We start from the raw sequence: 19,366 nt of genomic DNA, 5'->3' as shown, positions 1-19,366 counted from the left end.
GCAAATACTCTCAAAACTTAACTATTTTTCTAAAAGGACCAGCCACAAAGAGAAGTTTAAATATATTTAATAATAAATAATAAAAGAACCTGAACATACTAAATATCTATTTACAGTAAACACAAGAGTTTCAGAACATGAAATATTAAAATGACACAGATGAATAGATTCACACAGTTACAGAAAACAGTGCTTGTAATCTCACTATATTTGACTGACTGACTGATTCAAAGGCAAGATGATGTGGGGGTGAGTGGTCCTCGTCAGATCCAAGACAGAATACAGAATACTGAGAGCAATCTCCTACTAATATCTAAATATTATTTCTGACTTACAGAATGACATCACATACATCGGTCATCTGACTCTGTTTCCTGCACTATCGCCCATCACTAGAAGGTGCCAGAATGTTAGCACCTACATGTCACCATACACACAGATAGAGCTTTGCTCAGATCTGCTGCTGCTCCTGGTAGTCAAAAAACATTTTAACACTTTTATTCCTCCTACAGAGCTACTAACTATTCTCTAGCACAGACATTGCATCTCTGGCTCCATTCATAACCATGGAATAACATCTTTATGGCTTAACCCATAAAGTAATTTAATTTCAGATATATTTTAAAGTTTGCTGCAGCTGAATTGTGATTAACCACTGCTCTTCCAGTAACCTCTGTTGAAGCATATACATTTAATTCAGTTACAATAATGCATGAACATTTCTTTTATTTTCAGCTGGGCATACTGCTGATATTTTTTAACACAAGCAGCTTTACAAATGGATGGCACAGTGGTGCAGCAGTTTGTGTTGTTGCCTCACAGCAAGAGGTTCTCCAATTTGATTCTTGACTGGGGTTTGGAGTCTGCATGTCCTCCCTGCATTCACGTAGGATTTTTCCAGGTGCTTTGGTTTCCTCCCAGTTTACAAAGGCATGCGTCTGGATCATTTCTCCCTGGGCCTCCCCTGAAAATTTGCTCATTCCCAGTCAACTTTCTGGTAAACAAATGTTAAATAAATAAAAATAAAATACATGTTTCAACACAAGCATCTGTACAAATCAGTTTGATATACAAATGACATATGATTCTTTACAAAATACCAGATAGCTGTGCTGGCATATGTTACACATCCACTACCCTACTTCTCCTGGCATGGCTGGCAGTACCTCCTATCATCACAGCTAGCTTTAGTAATTCTTCAAAGAGCACTACTGTTATCTTATTATCTAAAGCACTGTAAATTATTCATTTAGTTGCTAACAACACTGAGCCATTTGCCAGGAGAAACATAACTCATGAAAGCAAAATTAACTAAAGACCTGAATATGAAAAAATACTTAGAAAACATTTGTACTTCACAACATGTTCATACTTGAGATTCTGTTTTTTTGTACTGACTTCTAGTTTTTCTAGATGGTTCTTACAACATTACTGGACTACTAGTTAACTTACAGAATTGTCAGAAAATAAAATAAATATCAAAACAACACAAATACAATTCATCATCATTACACTTGATAACATAACTCATAGCATTTGAGTACTAAAAATAGAACTGTTTTTCAAAAATCATAGCAAAGTCTTGAAAGTGGAGTGCCTTCTTATTTTATATGACATGGCTGCAAGTAATAGAATGCATAATGCCAAAAGAAATGGTATTTATCTTTCCTTTGTCCATTAAGTCAATATTATACTTAAGCAATAACCCATGTCTGGGTGTGGGTAATGCTAGATTTACCCACGGTTGGTGTGGTTTGGTCACGAGGGCGAAGCCCGAGTGGCCAAAGACAACCGTGGGTAAATCCAGCATTACCCTCACCCACGCATGGGTTTTTGCTATTATACAACATTATTTAAGGAAAAATAATATTTACTTTTCTTAAATAATGTCTTTGCATAATACCTCCAAGGTGCCCTTCTGCAGTTTTCCGCTATCCTGGGGCTTTTTCTGATGTACTGCGCATGTGTATGGAACTTGTGTTCCCATGCTTACACTGTACACCAGAGCTGTGTAGAGGAAGCAACAGAGAATGGAATATCTCCGTTGATTTTTTTTTTTTTTTATTAAAAATGAAAAAAAAAGAAATAGGGAGACGTTTAATTTAGGGAGAGCCAGGACAGATAAAAATAAAACGATAATCAGGTAAGTTTCTTTAATTTTGTAGAACTTACCTGATTATCATTTTATTTTTGTCTGTGCCATCTCCCTCGTTTGGTTTATGTCTCCTGGTTTCTTTTTTAAGTTAAAAATAAGAAAAGTAATAAAATTATGAGACTTACTGATGGAAAAAAGTCTGGGCGACCGGACCTTTTCTCGTTCGTATAGTCTCCGATTTACAACGGGCACGCTGGTTGGGCTGGCCAATCAGCGTGCTCGTTTTTTAGTATTAATGGACAGTCATTGTATAATTGCTCATAAACATCAGAAAAATAAATAAATCAATAAATAAGCAATTCAAAATGTGTCTGTTCTGAACAATGGTAAATCTAAAGACATATTTTACACTGTTGTGCCTAGATATTTGCAGCTAAGATATGTTCTTGAAGGTGATATTTATTGTACTGTTTTCATTTTGTAGAGAAAATGAGGCTTCTGTTTTGCATAAATCAACATGTAGAAACATATCTGAGAATAAAGAGTTTTGTATGTCTCTCTCTCTTTTGTTCTGTTTTTCACTGTGCTACACTAAGCATGCCATCAGAAATAGAGCAAATGAAGTCAACAAGTCTCAACAAGTGTAGATCAATGTGTATAATTTTTTAAAAAAACACCTGTGGGCATGTACAAATGTATTGAGTACCGAGTACGTGCAAGTCAGAGTGCCATTCAGAGGTAAAGTGTTAAGATGTAAGCATATATGTATGCAAGCTCTGTTTGTTAATAAGTTCTTTTATATTTAATGAAGCTCCTATCCATCCTGATGTGTTTATATGTAATAAAGCTTCTTAAAAGAACTACCCTGCCTGCTTTGTCTTCAGTGTACAAGGTGATGAGCGATATGGTGTCAGACGTACATGTTTAAAGGACATGGTATCAGAAGAGGCATCCAGCTACTGTTGAAAACTTCACGTTTATTTTGCAAGAGTGGGCAGAAATGAGTTACAGGTATTGGAAAATTGTTCAAGCTATTTCTTATTTGCAAAATATTAAACAAGCCATACAGAAAGCTCTAAATGATATTAAAATAAGTCAAAATGTTTGATATTGATATAAATATTCAAATTACTACAGAATTTTTTTAAATAAAGCCCACATTGCATACAATTAAAAAAATAAGAAAAACAACTGCATTTTTGCTAAGCATGTACTTTTTTGTATTAACTAATGCTATCCGAGTTATCTGAAGTGTATAAAGTGTTTGCATGTTTGTGCAGTATTACAGTACAGTTATTTTGCAAACTACAGCTACTTCAGAGCATATTTTACAAAGTAAAGCATTTTGAAGAGTTTATTGTGCATTTGAATGTTATTACAAGCTCGCAAAACAGTTTGTTTGTATATAATTGCAAAAAGGGCCATATTTGCAATGTGTTTTACTATACTTTGTGGGCATGGCAGATGGATTCCGAAAACCAAATACACTTGTGTTTGATAATAATATTGCAGAGAACTGGAGAGTATTTGTGCAAGAGTATGATATTTTCATACAGGCTGCATTTTCTGATAAAGCTGACTGTGCAAAGGCTTTTATTCTGCTTAATTTTGCTGGGTCAGAAGCCATAGAAAGGGAACGTCATTTGTGTACGCACCAGCTATCTTTGCAGGAGAGGGGGGAAACTGTCATATTATTGTACTGGCTGAGTCAAGGGAGGTCACTGAGTACTTAAAAAGTAAATTTAGAGAAATGTTTAATCCCAGACAAACATTACAATGAAAAAGCACTTATTTTATACAAGGGATCAAAAGATCAAAAGACTGGTGAAACCTTTGCAGCATATATAACTGACTTGAGAAATAAAGCTAAAATGTGCAGACTTGGTGATTTAAAGAATGAGTTGATAAAGGACAGTCTTGTGTGTGGTATTAAAGATGATGCTGTGAGAAAGATTTTGTTTTGTGATAGTGGTTTAACTTTGAATAAGGCCATTGAGATTTGTCAGATATAATAGCTTAGAGAAAAGCACACCCATATGCTTACAAATTAAAAATTCATGTTCTCAGTAACTTCTAAGCTTCATGTTGACAGTATGCAGCATGTGGTTAAAAGAAACAGGCCCACGCACCTGGCCATTACTGTAGCCCCTGCAGGAGTCACTGGCAAACCTCAGAGCTTTCTAGCACATTCCAAAGTTTGCACAACCTCAGTGAAGTTTGAGAGGGAGTCAGCAGACAAGCATAAGGGTGAACAAGGGCCAGTATCTAATTTGATTGTTAACTGTTGTAACTGTGGCAATAATCATGAATCTAAAAGACAGAAATGCTTAGCTTTTGGTCAGCAATGCCATAAAACAGATTGAGTCATTTAAAAAGATTGTCTAAATCAAAAGTCATGCATTATTTTATTAAAAAAGAAAATTTTAAGAAAAGAGTTGATCAATTAGAAAGCTGTGACCCTACTTTTTATGTTGATGGTTGTTGCATATGGGGGTGAAGAGATTCAAACCAAAGGCTCAGTAATGCTTGCATGTTACTCTGCCATGAGACTCTACAACTTATTATTTTATGTGGTCAAGAGGCATGTACAGTCATTATTAGGGCTCAGAGACAGTTTAAAATGGGACTTCTTTCATTTAACAAAAAAGTTCACCATGTTAGCCTAAGAGACCACTATTCTAATTTCACCCAGTCTATTTTTCTACATATACTGATCTCTTTAAAGACCAGCTAAGCAAGCTTTCAATTATGTATTCCATGAAATGAGACCCAGATGTTAGCCAAATTGTCAGGCCAGCCAGAAAAGTTCCAATAGCCATGCAGACTAGAGTTAAAGCTGAGCTAGATAAAATAATGCAACAAGGTGTGATTTGTTCAGTTAGTGAACTGACAGAATGGGTGTCATCCATGATGGTATCTCAGAAGAAAAGCTCAGATGACATCAGAATATGTAATGATCCATGAGATTTGAACAAACCTCTAAAAAGACCCTATCATCCAATTTGTACAGTTGAAGAAATTGCTGCTCTAATGCCAAATGCCACTGTTTTTTTCGGTCTTAGATGCCAAAAAATTAATTTTGGCAAATTTTGCTTGACAAGAAATCCTCACTGCTCACTACTTTCAATACTCCATTTGGCAGGTACAGATTTTTGAGAATGACATTTGAGATACGTTTTACAAGTAAAGTCTTTCAACGTGCAATGGAGCAGAGTTTTTCTGGGTATCCCTGTGCTATTATAATAGACAATATAATACTAGTAGAAAGCAATGGTGAAGCTGAGCATGACAGAAACCTCAAAATTGTTCTGGAAAGAGCTCATGAAGTGAATCTTAAACTCTTAAGCTCAATCCTCAGAAATGCAAATTCAGGCTATAAGAAGTCACTAATGTTGGTCATTTATTCACCAGTTCAGGATTACAACCAGACCCTTCTAAGCAAACAGACATTCTTGAGATGCCAGCTCCAGACAAGGCTAAAGCCCTGCAATGTTTTCTTGGCATGGTTAACTACCTAGGCAAGTTCATTCCAGACTTGAGTCAAATATCAGCACCACAGAGAGCTAACATGTAAAGATGTATCCTGGCCTTGGTTAGAACAGCACCAGAGAGCATTTGATGACCTGAAACAGAGAACTGACAGTCCACCAACTCTCAGATACTATGATATCCACAAGCCAGTTACTCTTTCATGTGATGCTTTGAAATTTGGTCTTGGTGGAGTCATTCTACAAGATAGTCAACCTGTTGTCTATGCATCCAGAATGAACCCAAACTGAAATGCAGTATGCTCAGACAGAGTAAGAGCTTTTGGCAATTGTGTTTGCATCTTCCAAGTTTCATGATTATGTTTATGGTAAACCTATCCAGACCGAAACAGACCACCAACCTCTAATCACTATTCTGTGAAAGCCTATGCATTCAGCTCCAGCCAGATTGCAACGCATGATGCTGAGATTGCAAAAGTATAATTTCAATCTTGTCTATAAGAAAGGCAAAGTTCTTTATCTTGCTGATATGTAATTCAGGTCACCCAGAATTACCACTGAATAGCACAAGAATGAGAAATTTGATTTTGAAGTCATGGAGGTGAGAAAAATTTCATCCACACATCTTGACGAGCTTGGAAATCATACAGCCACAGATCCGGTTTAACAGAAGCTCAACTACTTTCTCAACCATGGATGGCCATCAAAGCAATCAAGTTTACCTACAGACGTGCAAACTTATTTTCCATACAGAGATAAGATTTTGTAAGACCATGGTATTGTCATGAAAGGTCAGAAAGTCATTGTTCCAAAATCCTTGCAATCAGAGTATAATTCTATTTTGCATTGAGGTCACCCAGGAACAGACTCTACCAAAAGAAGGGTGAGAGGACTAGTATTTTGGCTTTCTATGTTACAAGATATTGAGAGAGCACTTTCATCTTGTTCTGTGTGTAATAGTACAAAGTCACATCAACAGAAAGAACCACTTCAGCTAAACTAGATTCCTGAACTACTTTGGTCCACGGTTGCCACCGACATTTTCGAGTGGAATGGTCAACATTACTTGGTACTAGTAGACTCTTATTCAAATTGGTTCAAGATTGACCTACTTTCTAATCTAGTATCCATTACATTCATTACTATGATGAAGCATCATTTTGCAGTGCATGGATCTAAACACAAAGTTATTTCTGACAATGGCACGCAATTCACAAGTCAGCAATTCAAAAGATTTGCAGTGTAGTTGGACTTTACTCATATAATGGGTAGCCCAGAGCATCCTCAGTCCAATGGTTTGGCAGAATAGCCAGTTCAAATTGCAAAGCAGTTACTAGAGAAGTCCAAGTGAGACAATAATGATGTTTTTCTAAATCTCTTGAATCTCAGAAACTTTCCTTGTGATGAACATCTTGGATCACCTGCTCAAAGACTTTTGTCAAAACAAACTAGAATCACGTTACCAATTAGTAGTAAATTGTTGGTTACATGTGTCAAGAACAATAAATCAGTCAAAGCCAACTTGTTAAAGAAGTGCTTAATCTAGAAGTAATATTACAATAAGACCAGCAAACCGCTCAAGCCATTACGAGAAGAAGAAACAGTAAAGATGCAAATGTCCATAGGTTTTTATAGGATTGGAGTCATGAAGAATATTTGCCCGATCTGTGACCATACATTGTGGAATGACAAGGATCAGAATTTAGGTGGAATTGGAGACATTTGTTACCAGTATCCAAGCCTATACTACAGCACACAGACTGTGAGAAAGACTCTTTATCTTATAGTGAGTTGTCTGGTTTTCTAGCTCCAGAGGAAGTTCCAGAGACTATTTCCATTCCTGTGATTAATCCTGAAGTTCCTGAGATGAGATGTTCACTGAAACCTGTCCCTGTTGCTAAACCCAGTCCTGATTGTTATGTTGCAATATCCGGTTGCATGTCCAGACCATGTTCCAGATATATGGCAACTTGGACATAAACAACATGAACATTGTTTTTGTTTCCAAATGTCTGTATTAATGCATGTCTAACTGCAATGCTATGGGCAATCTTTTTTTTAAGAGGGAAGATGTAGATTAGTGTGTATATCTCTTTAAGAAACCTCCTGTGGACATGCAAATATGTACTGAGTACTGAGCACGTGCAAGGCAGAGTGCCATTTTGCGTTAAGCTAAGATGTAAGCATGCCTGTATGTAAGCTCTGTTTGTTAATCAGTTCTTTTATATTTAATGAAGCTGCTATCTATCTTGATGTGTTTTTATGTAATAAAGCTTCTTAAAAGAACTACCCCACCTGCTTCATCTTCAATGTACAAGGGGACGAGCAACAACAAGAAAGAACAAAATCGGCATAGCAGTGACTTTGATGATAAATTTCAGCAGAAAAGTAGTGCAGACAGGGTAGTAGCAGTGCTACAGCAATCAACATAAATATTTTACTGTTACCTATAAATATACCTTTGATGTAGATCAGTGCAGATCTGTCTACTTTAAAATATTTGCTGCTGTCTCCTCAGTAAAATGTCATATCAAATAACTGTTTTGGCTAATTTGCCAAAGAGATAGAAGTAAGAGGTCCTAAATGAAAGACCAGGACTGGTAGACTTTTTGGTAGAATCCAGAAGGAGCTGCTGTTAAAAAAGGAACAATTAGTAGAGCATATAAAATATTGCATGATAATTCTAAGGATCAATCAAAGGAAGTTAGAAAGGATTGTGAAGAAATCTTGGATAAGCAATTCACAAGGAAACAGTGGGGGATATGTCCCCAAATATGCAATAAAATCTAGAAGATTTAGGATTTTTCGTGGAAATGTTTACATAGATACTTTTATACCCCAAGTAGGGTCCAGATAGTTTTTCCTCAGCTAGACAGCAAATGGAGGTGTGATGAGGACGAAACAGATAATTTGCAACATTTTTCTGAGAGTGTAATGATTTGGCTGACCTTAAAGATTCCCTACAAACTACTTTGTCAGAGATACTGGGTGAGCAAATTGGTGTTACTAGGGAAATGATTTTTCTGAGCTATGATACAGAATCAGAATTGTCTAGACATACTAAGGCCTTACTAAGTCTAATTATGGTGGCTGCCAAAAAAGTAATTACTAGAAAATGGAAATCAAAGTCTAAACCAACTGTAGTGACTATAGTAACAGAGATGAAACAGGAATTGGGATCTTTAAAAAAGGATAGGAGGGAATTACATAGGACAAAATGGGAATTGTGTGCACAATGCATAAGGGGAGGAATGAGGTTTAAAAGAAGGCAGGACTTGAATGATCTATGTAATGTTTGGCTGACAATGACTGGGTACATCATCAGTGATGCATAATGTTTGCATTTAAGATTATGTCAATTATGGTTTGTGATGTAAAATGCTTGCAGCTGGGATTATGTCAGTATGGTTTGTTTTCATTTATATAAATGTACAAATATATGATTTTCTTTGTCATAAGTGATAATTTAATAAAGATGTTTCTTGTAAAAAAATCTATTCCTGCTGCTGAAGAAATCTATTATGCTTGTACATGTGCAGAAGCCAGCACAGACACACAGACACATGCACACATACAAAGACATAATTCAGCATTACTCTACAGAAAACTAGAGAACTACACATTATTATGGAATCTGTATTACAGTGCATGCTAGCTAAGAATAGTTTCTAAATTTAAGAAAAATATGCAGACTGTAACACACAAGTACACTAAGGTCATGTAATTGGTTGTATAGTTCTCCCTCACGTCTTCATGGAAACAGATTTTCAGACCTGTAGATGTCATCATATGCTCTGTTTCTGGTAACTTTATACATTATTAGGTAAGCACATTATTCCCCTGAGTCACTAACTCATTTACCAAGGTTCCACACTGATCAGTCATCTAATACAAGATGGCATACTCAACACATGGTAATACCAGCAGAAGACGACATTAAATGATTAACCGAAGCAGCAAGGCATTTTTTAACATTAACAGTACTGTTTCCAAGAGTTCAACTTACCAGTGGACCACTGGAAAAGTGTAAGAGGTAGGAAGGCAAACAAGATGGGACAAATAGAAGATGAGGAATGAGTTATCCAGAAGACAAATAAAAGAAAATCATCTGCAATGGTAGATTTGGATAGAATTGTTTGGGAAGATAGTGAAAGAAGCATCTGCAATGGTAGATTTGGATAGAATTGTTTGGGAAGATAGTGAAAGAAGCACCTACTTTACACATCAGAACAAGTTCATAGGCAGTTTTATAGTTAGATGACTGCGGACTGTCCAGCAGCTGAGACTAGTCTACTAGTAAGGATGCTTTCTCTCTTACACAGTACTCTGTTATTATGCTGACTGTGGAAATGCCTGTGTCAGTTGTGACTTTTTTTTAACTGGTGGCTTAATGGATTGGACAATTACTATTGCAGATGTCAGCACGTGGTCTTTCCTGTGATTCTTCATTTTAGAGTGCCACAGAATTCCCTTGTTCATTTTTTAATGGCTGTTCTATTTTGTTCATTAATCCATGCAAACTGGACAATCTGCATACATGGTGCACTAATATGAAATTTATTAACATTTCACTGTTATTATTTTGTATACTGAATCCACTCAGAACCAGACTTCTAAAGAAACAGATATACTGTAAGCAGAGACAAGTCAGATGAAAGAAAAAAAAATACCAGGGTTTAATGCTCTTTGTTTCGTGCCATCCTTCTTCCCATTCTGTTCACCCCTATCCTTTCTTTCTGGTCTCATTTAGTGGGAAATGCTTTCTTTGATTATACTAGTCCCTTTTTATTGCTGCTGTACCAGCTCATCCCATTTCAACAAGTTTCTTTTGTATACCTTCCCTGCCTCTTTTTAGTTTCATTTCCTGCCTTTTCACCTTGGCCATCAGCTCTATCACTTCTGAAATTTGAGGTTGCTTGCTTTTCCATTTTAGTTTTGTTACTTTTTGTTGTTAATAGCACTAAGGATGCTACTGTCTTCACATGGTCTATCAACTCTAGATTCCGTATCCAACATAAGAGAAAATATGTCTTGTAATGTACTTCATACCTGCTTTTCCTTCTATTAGTACACTTAAGTCTGATTTGAATTCAGTTAGTTTCTCACATCCCAGAAAAGTGTATTTCCAATCATCTCCATGTCCTTGTTTGCATCTTTAATCTATGTGGGTATGGAGACATTTCCATCCAAATATGCACCATTTTCTGGATTTCATTGCTTTGTTTGGGGCTGTACAGATTTCCTGCCCATTTTTGCTAGGTTATTGTTGTGTAGTGTAGTCTCTTATGCATATTTTATTTTATTTTGGCCCTTTTCTTTTTTATTCATTGTCTTCTTCTCTAATTATGCCTTGTATTGTCTGTCAACCACTTCCATAGTTTGTGATGAATCTGTTCTGTCCTTTGTTAGCATTTGTACTATCTGGGATCTTGCTATGTTTTTTTCCTTTCTGTTTCTTAGTCAAACTTCTTTAATATCCTCATACCCTTTTGTACTGAAGCCATTCCCCTCCATATGTTAAAGTGATTTTGTATTTTGTCCTATGTTTCCCTTTTCTCTAAATTTTCCCCAAGGAATTTTCATGTCTTTTTCACTCCAGCCAGCTAGTGCTAATACCCTTCTATCAATTTTCCATTTTTGTAACCCTAATGGCTTCACTTTAAACATTTAGCAGTTCCTTTCTATTTTCCCTAGTGTTCTGTCTAAACTCGTTCTCAATGCACCCCACCCATTGCTGTGCGCTTTTCTGCCATCCAGACTGACCTGTCACTAGCAGCTGCTCTTCTTTTGAGCATTACCATTCTTTGATACAAGTTCTTCAAAATTAATTTTAAAACTTTTGTGTCAGAGGTGGTATACAAGACTCCATTGAGTTGTGACATATCATCCCTCCCTTGGGTATTACAGCTTCATTTGTTCTCATTTTACTTTAGGTTTCTCATTTTTCCAACTATATCGTCTTACTTTTTCTGCTTCTCTTGATATACCTCATAGTTGGCCTTTTTTGGACTTATAAGTAGACCTCTTAGTTTCTTGTTTAGTTTTATAAATAATGCATTTATCTTTAAGGGAGTTGTTTCTCCTGATGTTGGCCATGAGTTTTCTTCTTTTATTATACACCTTGTTTAGGGGAGGATTCCACCAGTGAGATTTATTTTCAGTGTTTTGGTTTGGGTTTATTTCTGGTAGGTATGGCATACTTCTCTGCAGCCATTTGGATGTTTGCATAGTGGCTCTGTAAATAAATAATTCTGCATAGTTAGCTGTGGTCTCAGGCTTGGGAGAAGCCTTGAATTTTGACAAACAGTCACTTAGTTTGTCTTTGAATAGTTCATAATTGTTATTGGTTTAGCTGGATTTTCTGGGCTGATTTTTACTTTAAATGAGACAGCTTTGTAATCCTATCTCACTAGTGAGGATGTGAAAGGGGGTCATCTCTCCCATGTTGATAAGTACCAGTTCTAGGATGTTTGATCCTCTGGTTGGAGTGTGCACTATCTGTTCCAGGGTATTTATGTTAATAAAGTCCAGAATGCAGGATTCTTGTGAGTTTAAGGCAGTGTACAGTTCCCCTTCTGTACATGAGGAAAAGGGTGTTTGGGTGCCTCTAGTAGGTTTAGGTAAGAATTGTGAGACTCTAGGCATACAGATGGTGACCCATAGCTAACTATGATATGGTAATGGACCTTAACTATGGTGACTTGCACATGGATAAGCACCATTGTATCATTCTGTTTAAGCAACCTGGAGGTATGTTTGTTGCTAAAATTGATTGAAACATCCCCACCTTTGGCCCCAGTCTGAACTGTTGTTGTTTTAAGTGTGTGGAAGGCACTGTAGTCTTGCACTTCTGGAGTACTTTCTATGTCTTTAAACCAAGTCTTGGTCAGGGTTCAGATGTCTACATTATTCAGAGTGAGGATGGTTTGAAGGGTGTGGAGTTTTTGAGAAGTAACACCTTAAGGTTGCTTGGTGAAGGTAGAATGCTGTTGAGTGCAATGCTCATACTTACCTGTGACACATATTTTGATCCATTATGTCTCTTTTCATATAGTCCAGTGAGGTAAGTCTCAGGTCATTTACACCCACATGGACAATGATAGAATCATATTGGTACCTAGGGGTGCAGTAACTTGAGTGCGTACATGATACTGCATAACTTGTACCTTGTCCAACCTGGTGTGTAGGGCATCTGTGTATCACATGATGGAGTCCCCAATGACAGGAGTATCAGGTAAAGTGTATACATGCCTTATGGGCTTTCACTTGCAGGACAATTAGGTGTAGGCTTATGTGAGATGTTTGGTGCTGATTTTAGTGTGTGCTTTAGTGGTTGCTGAGGTGCAGTGCTGCCATTAGGTGTGTTTGGAGGTCTTTGAGATTTGGGAAGGTTTTTTTAAGTGTCTCAACATAAGATACTCTGTGTGCATGGCAAATTGTATCTGTGAGGAATGTAGTGCAGGTATTCCTGACAACCTCATTTGTATGTGAGATTTTTGCCTCCAAGGAAGTTGTGTATTTACATCTCTTGCATACTGTGTTATTTTCTTTATGATTAACTGGTTGTCTGATAACATGAGACAATTGCAAAAACTGACAGAACCCACACTGTGAAAGTAATAGACTCCAAATCCGACTTCAGACCAGTGACAAGTGGAGTACCACAGGGTTCAGTCCTGGTTCCTCTCCTGTTTGGTATCTACTTTTCTGAAGTACAGGCTAACACAGAAGGTGGCTAATGAAGTTCACAGATGACTGCAAACTAGGAGCCATAATGGAATTTCCTAATGATGTGGATATCCTACAAAAGGGCCTCATTGAGACAGATGCCTGGTGTTAAAGCCATGGCCTAAAGATCAATGCCAAAAAGTGCATTGTCATCCCCTTTGGTAAAAACTCTGTACCCATGAGTTACCACATAGGTGGTAGTCTATTTAACACCAAAAGTGTGATAAGAGACCTTGGGACACAGCTGGACAGTAGTCTCTCCTTTGATAATCACATTGCAACAGTAGTTAGGAAATCCTTCTACATGGCACACCTCATCACAAAAGGTTTCTCATTCAGGAAAAAATAGGTCATTGTTCCCCTCTACTCGTCACTCATTAGACCCATTATAGAGTACAATGCCCCTTTTGGTATGTACCTCACAAGACATCTACAACAACTGGAAAGGCCACAGAAATACCTCACAAAGAGGATTATCAGCCTCAAACAGATGTCCTTTACAGACCATCTCAAAAAACTCCAGCTTTACTCTGTCGCATATCGCCTATTCAGAGGCACTCTTTGCCTAGCATACAAAGCTATGTCAAACCCAGAGCTGTTGGACATGCTCCACTTAAAGAAATTCCAATCCCTCTGAGCTACATGCTCTAAGGACCTAAACCTTGTCACCACAATAAACAGAACATGCTGTAGGGATAGATTCCTGTCCAGAGACTTCCCATACTCTGGAACAAACTACCTATCTATATCAGACAAAGCTTCTCATTAGCACTCTTCAAGAAAAATCTTGATGATTAGATGGGAAATAGGAAATTCACCCTGGGATCACCTCTGTGGCTCTGCTTGACAGGGGCACAAGAAAATAATTTTCTTGGGTGGCGAAATCAAGGGTACCTTTTTGGCTAGGCTTATATAGGCCCTAGGGCCAATAGCCTAGTACCTACCTATGAACTTATGATCCTTAGGATGCACAAATCTATCAAGCTGGCCACAGAGATATTTGGAAATTGCATATGCATATCCATGTTGTCTGGTTAAATTAAGGACTAGGTTTTAACAAGGGTCTCTTAGGGTAGTTTTTGGGGTTAAGAGTGGGATGTCATTTAATGCTAAGATATAGTAGTGCTATTTGATGCATAAGCTAGCTAATCTAAGCTTATTTCTGCACAATGCCACACTGTCTAACAGGTTTCTGATCTAATCCTAACTTTATAGGTAAATTTTACTGTCTAGGCATTTACTGGTATACAGGGCACTGCTAACCACCACAGCCCCAGTGGTAACTTCAAAACTGACTCCTATGCCCTCAAGCCAATAAATAACCAAACTTTGAGCTTCCTGCAATTCTTCCCAACTCAGAGAGACCAGGTAAACACCTTCTGCCACAAGATGTCTGATCCTGGGATTTCTTAATGCAAAAGCACCACAAAAACAGCTCTCAAATATAGATAAAACAACTACCAAGCAACTAAGCCCCTGGCTAATTCACTCTGCTTCAAAGAGATTTGTAGATCCACAGACTAGAAAACCCAGCAAATGGAGAACTGACTATTTTGGCCACAAAATTAAATAAATGTATTAAAGAATGCTCAAAACAGTAGGGATCACTGTATAAAGCAAGTGCAAGTGCAGTTAATCAAGAACATATTATTATCTTATTGGCGTGCCTCTTAATGCAGTTGAAACACTGGACAAATGTTGCTGGGTTCTCTGTAAGTGAACAAAGAGCCTTGCAATTTGCCTGATTTATTGTAGAGAGAAAAGCTTGAAAACAGAGTCCTATGCCCTCTAGCCAATAAACAACCACACTTAAAGCTTCTTCCAGTGCTTCTGAAAGCAAAAAAGCCCAGGTAAACACCTTCTGCCCCAAGATGTCTGACTCTAGAATTTGTTAATGTAAAAGCACAGCAAAAGCAGTTGTCAAGTCCAGATTAAACCCACAAACAACAAACAATTAGCAGTGCTTCCCAACTCAGAGATACCAGGTAAACACCTTCTGCCACACAATGTCTTATCTTGGAATTTCTTAATGTAAAAGCCCTAGCAAAAGCAGCTTTCAAGTGCTGATTAAGCAAACTACCAAACAGCTAAGTCCCTGTTTAATTCACCCTACTGCAAAGAGATTTGGATGCACACAGACTAGAAATGCCAATAAACAGAGAAAAAGACTGTTTCCGACACAAATAAAATAAATGCTTTTAAATGGTCAAAAGCAGTAGTGATCACTGTATAAAAAAGGTAAATGTATGGTTAATAAAGAAAACATTCTTAACTTGGATGACTCTTCTCTCTCTCTCTCTCTCTCTCTCTCTCTCTCTCTCTCTCTCTCTCTCTCTCTCTCTCTCTCTCTCTATCTCTCTCTCTCTCCCTCCCTCCCTCCCTCTCTCTCTCTCTCTCTCTCTCTCTCTCTCTCTCTCTCTCTCTCTCTCTCTCTCTCTCTCTCTCTCTCTCTCTCTCTCTCTCTCTCTCTCTCTCTCTCTCTCTCTCTCTCTCTCTCTCTCTCTCTCTCTCTCTCTCTCTCTCTCTCCCTCTCTCTCTCTCTCTCTATCTATCTCTTTCTATCTCTTTCTTTCCTCTAGGACCAATTGTATCACTTTTTTGAGCTATTTACTCTTGTGTAAGTGTAACCTCCACCCCCACTCACTCTTCAGTACAGTTTGAATGCAATATACACTGGAATACTCATTGCATGTGTTACTGGTGGATGGTCAGAGATTATTTTTGACTGATACTCTGTTCTATTATCTGTTTATTTCTATTCCACCATGCCAGGGTATGTCCATCCCTACAACTTGTGGAAGGTTTTTTAAGACATAACCTTCTTGTGTAATTTTCCTCACCCTTGATCCTGAGCTGATTTCCTACATGTTTGTTATAAAGTTCCAGTCACCTGCACGTAACATAATTCCTTGCTGGAAATGTAATATATCCTGTAATATATCTCTTAGTTCTTCTATTTGAGCTTTTGGTATGATATAGATTTTCCTCAGATGTATTCCTTCCAACTCCAATAGACCCTTGTCAGAACATACCATCCTTGTTTATCTATTTTAGTCTGTTCCACTTCTACTGAGTCTCCTTTTATTAGTGTCAGTGCTCCTCTTGTCCTGCCCTAATACACTGCTGTGCAGCACCCCTCTGCCCTACCCTTTCTTAAGTCCTCTCTCTCTCTCTCTCTTGCATATCCAGATGTATATTGTCTGTCTTCTTCCCATACCATGCCAATGTTTGTCCACCCCTACAGCTTACAGAAGTTTTTTTTTTAAGAAATATCCTTCTTGTGTAATTACTTTACTTTGTTACCTTTATGTGTTCTGTTATCCTTTCCTTTTGTCCCATCAGCCATTCCATCAACATTCCATGCCAGGTTAAGTACCATTAGTGTTAAGTAGGTTTATCAACCCTACACTTATTCCTTTTCTCCTTAAATACCTCTGATCTGCTCTGCTTATTCCTAACTTAATACATCTTACTTATGTCTCATTTTTTCAACCCATCTTTATAATTTTAAGCTATTTTTTTCTTTAAACTAGGAAAACATTTAGAGTAACTATGCACAACAACCTTCCTAGAACATTGATTGACCCCTTGCTCATTTCTGATCGCAACCTTTGTGGCGATACTTCATTGTGTCCCACCCTCCCTCCCTTTCCCCACATCGTATTGTAACATCATTGCATGAGCATTCATTCCTAAAAGTAACTCATTTGCATGCAGTAAACTGGATATTCTTTTAATGCTTGATATTAAAGTCAACAAGTTTACTACTTTATTTTTTGTCAACTCAAATTTATTTACTTATTTTATTTATTTTTAGTTTTACATTTGATTACCGGGAAAGTTTGACTGGACAGAATGTCCATTTTCAGCAGAGGCCCTGGCAGAAAAGCTCCACACAGAACAAAGAAAAGATGTCTTAAAGTTAAGATAAAAGAGAAGGAAGATTACAAAAAAAAAAAAAAAAAAAAAACAGCGGTACGTAGAGTAGAATTTTTCATAGTTTAGATACCCACAAAATGTGTACAAATAAAGGTATAGCTGAGATAAAAAAATAAGTAGTATAAAGGGGGGTGTGAAATAATGTTGGGATATAGTTAATACACAAAAAATCCACAGTTAAAAAAAAACATAATATTCTGGCCATTTCCAGTCCTTGTTATTTATAGCACAATTCTCTGTGGTGTTAAATTCTATGTGCTATTTACAAATCCAAAGCTCATTTGTTATGGTGTTCCCAGTGTAGTGTGGTCTCTCCTTCTGTCCTTTGGATATTTTCCCCTTTTCTTTTACGTTAGATTTACAGTTTTGTCCATCTCCTTAATTCTCCTTGTCTGGTTGTGCTTTCATATTTCTTTAACTTCTCAATACAATCAATTCAGAGTATTGAGATGTCACTTTGTCCCACTTCTGCTCCTTCGCCTCCTTTGGTGTTACAATCCTTGCCAAGTTTTCTCACCTAAGGATTCTCTCACCCTTCTTGCGTGGTGCTTCAATTCTTTCTGCGTCTCCTGTTTTCCATTTAAAAGCTAGAAACACTCTTATAGCCATATTTCCTCTAGCTTCTTCCTCCTGCTTCTTTTGGTTACTTTTTCTGTGTTTTTCCTTCCCTTTTCCATCTTGATCTAGTTTAGCCTTGTTGCTTTCTAACATTATACAAGCTACTTCTGGTTCCATACAAATGTTTGAACCATGCAGGATAAGGACCTTTATGATTGCTGCATAAAAAAACTTGAATTTGAAATTTAGAGTCTTGCAATATTTAAAAAGTGGTGTAAACCTCCCTTTTTATCTTTATACACAAGGAATAGTCCTGTTCAACAAAACATCTTTGTTCTGCTACTGTTAGGGTTTTGCCTGGCTTTCACAGTAATGACAGTAGTTGCTCTTTTAGTAGATAATTCCGAAGTTCAGTCAACAACTTTCTAGAAAATCTATGTTCGGAGCAGCTCAGTACATATACCCTGCATGCTCTGTCCAATAGCATCTTCTGGGAGGGAAAACCAGTCCATTTACTTAATAGTCATGTCACATGTGGCATAACATCTGTTATTTCAACTTCTTTTGGTAAATTGACTATTCTGATGTCCTGTTTTCTTTCATGATCATCCGTTTCCATCACATTTTCCTCTGTCTCCTCTCTTGTCACTTCTAGTTCATAGAACCTGAACTTAGTTTCTTTCTCATCAGCCAATAACTCTTTTATCTCATTGGCATGCTTGGTTAAAGATGATTCAACTTCATCAAACCTTCTTTTGGTTTTCTTGACATAGTCTGCCAATGTTTCACTTGATTGTAATACGTCTGTGTAGATCTCATCAGTCTTTGGGTTTATTTTGAAGATTGTTTTCTTTCCTTCTGTTTCCATTAACTGGGCAGCCATTTCTCTTCACCTTTCATCCAGAGATCTGCTTCACCCCATTTTCCCTTCTCCTTTTGCTACAGCACTTCCTTTAATATTCTTTTCAGACATTCATGTTGTTCTAATTTCAACTATTTAAATCTTTAATGCACTTTCCACTTCCTTTCTCACTTTTCACACTGTTTGGTGATCCAGGAGAGAGAGAGGGTATATTCCTGCCTGTGGTTAGGTGCTCATTCTGAGTGAAACTGTGATTGCTTGAGACTGCTGTGTCTTGCTGAAGGGAGTTTATCCTTTTCCCGGTGTTGCTTTTTCATAGAGTCGTCATATGTAAATTATGGTTGTGGTTTGGCTAGATCCCTGCAAAAGAAAAAAAAAATGGTTTTGACACTTGTCTTTTTGGTGAATGGTATAGTCATATCTTGATTGATTGTGATTGCAGAATTGATTCTGAATGATCATGTTCAGATGTTACCTAATGAAAGCCAACACAGGACCTGGAAATTAAATTATTTGTTGCCAGCTTTCCTTGGCTTTTCTCTGGGGACCCATGGCTAAGTAATCTTACACTACTTTAAGGAGGTGTGTCCCTTTACCTGGTGTTGGTACTTCAGTTGTACATGTCCTGATGAGGGCCACACTATGAAGAATGAAGAGGTGGAGCTCTGTCAAGTCTGATGAAAGACTTGCTGCCTT

At 37.4% G+C, this 19,366-nt stretch overlaps 1 protein-coding gene across 1 annotated transcript in view; it reads left to right on the top strand.

Moving 5' to 3' along the window:
- LOC122805935 (extracellular calcium-sensing receptor-like) overlaps nt 1-19,366 on the top strand; it is a 173,594-nt gene that overhangs the window by 55,437 nt on the left and 98,791 nt on the right. Inside the window, exon 6 of the mRNA XM_044076179.1 lies at nt 7,857-7,971. Coding sequence (XP_043932114.1) covers nt 7,857-7,971 — 115 coding nt within the window. The remainder of the gene's footprint in view (nt 1-7,856; nt 7,972-19,366) is intronic.

The sequence above is a fragment of the Protopterus annectens genome, chromosome 7.part0 (genome assembly GCF_019279795.1).
Source record: "Protopterus annectens isolate FY-2018-M chromosome 7.part0, PAN1.0, whole genome shotgun sequence".
In the NCBI taxonomy this organism is placed as follows: Eukaryota; Metazoa; Chordata; order Ceratodontiformes; family Protopteridae; genus Protopterus; species Protopterus annectens.
The sequence above is the reverse complement of the archived record's forward strand: the minus strand, read 5'-3'. Positions and strand labels throughout refer to the sequence as shown.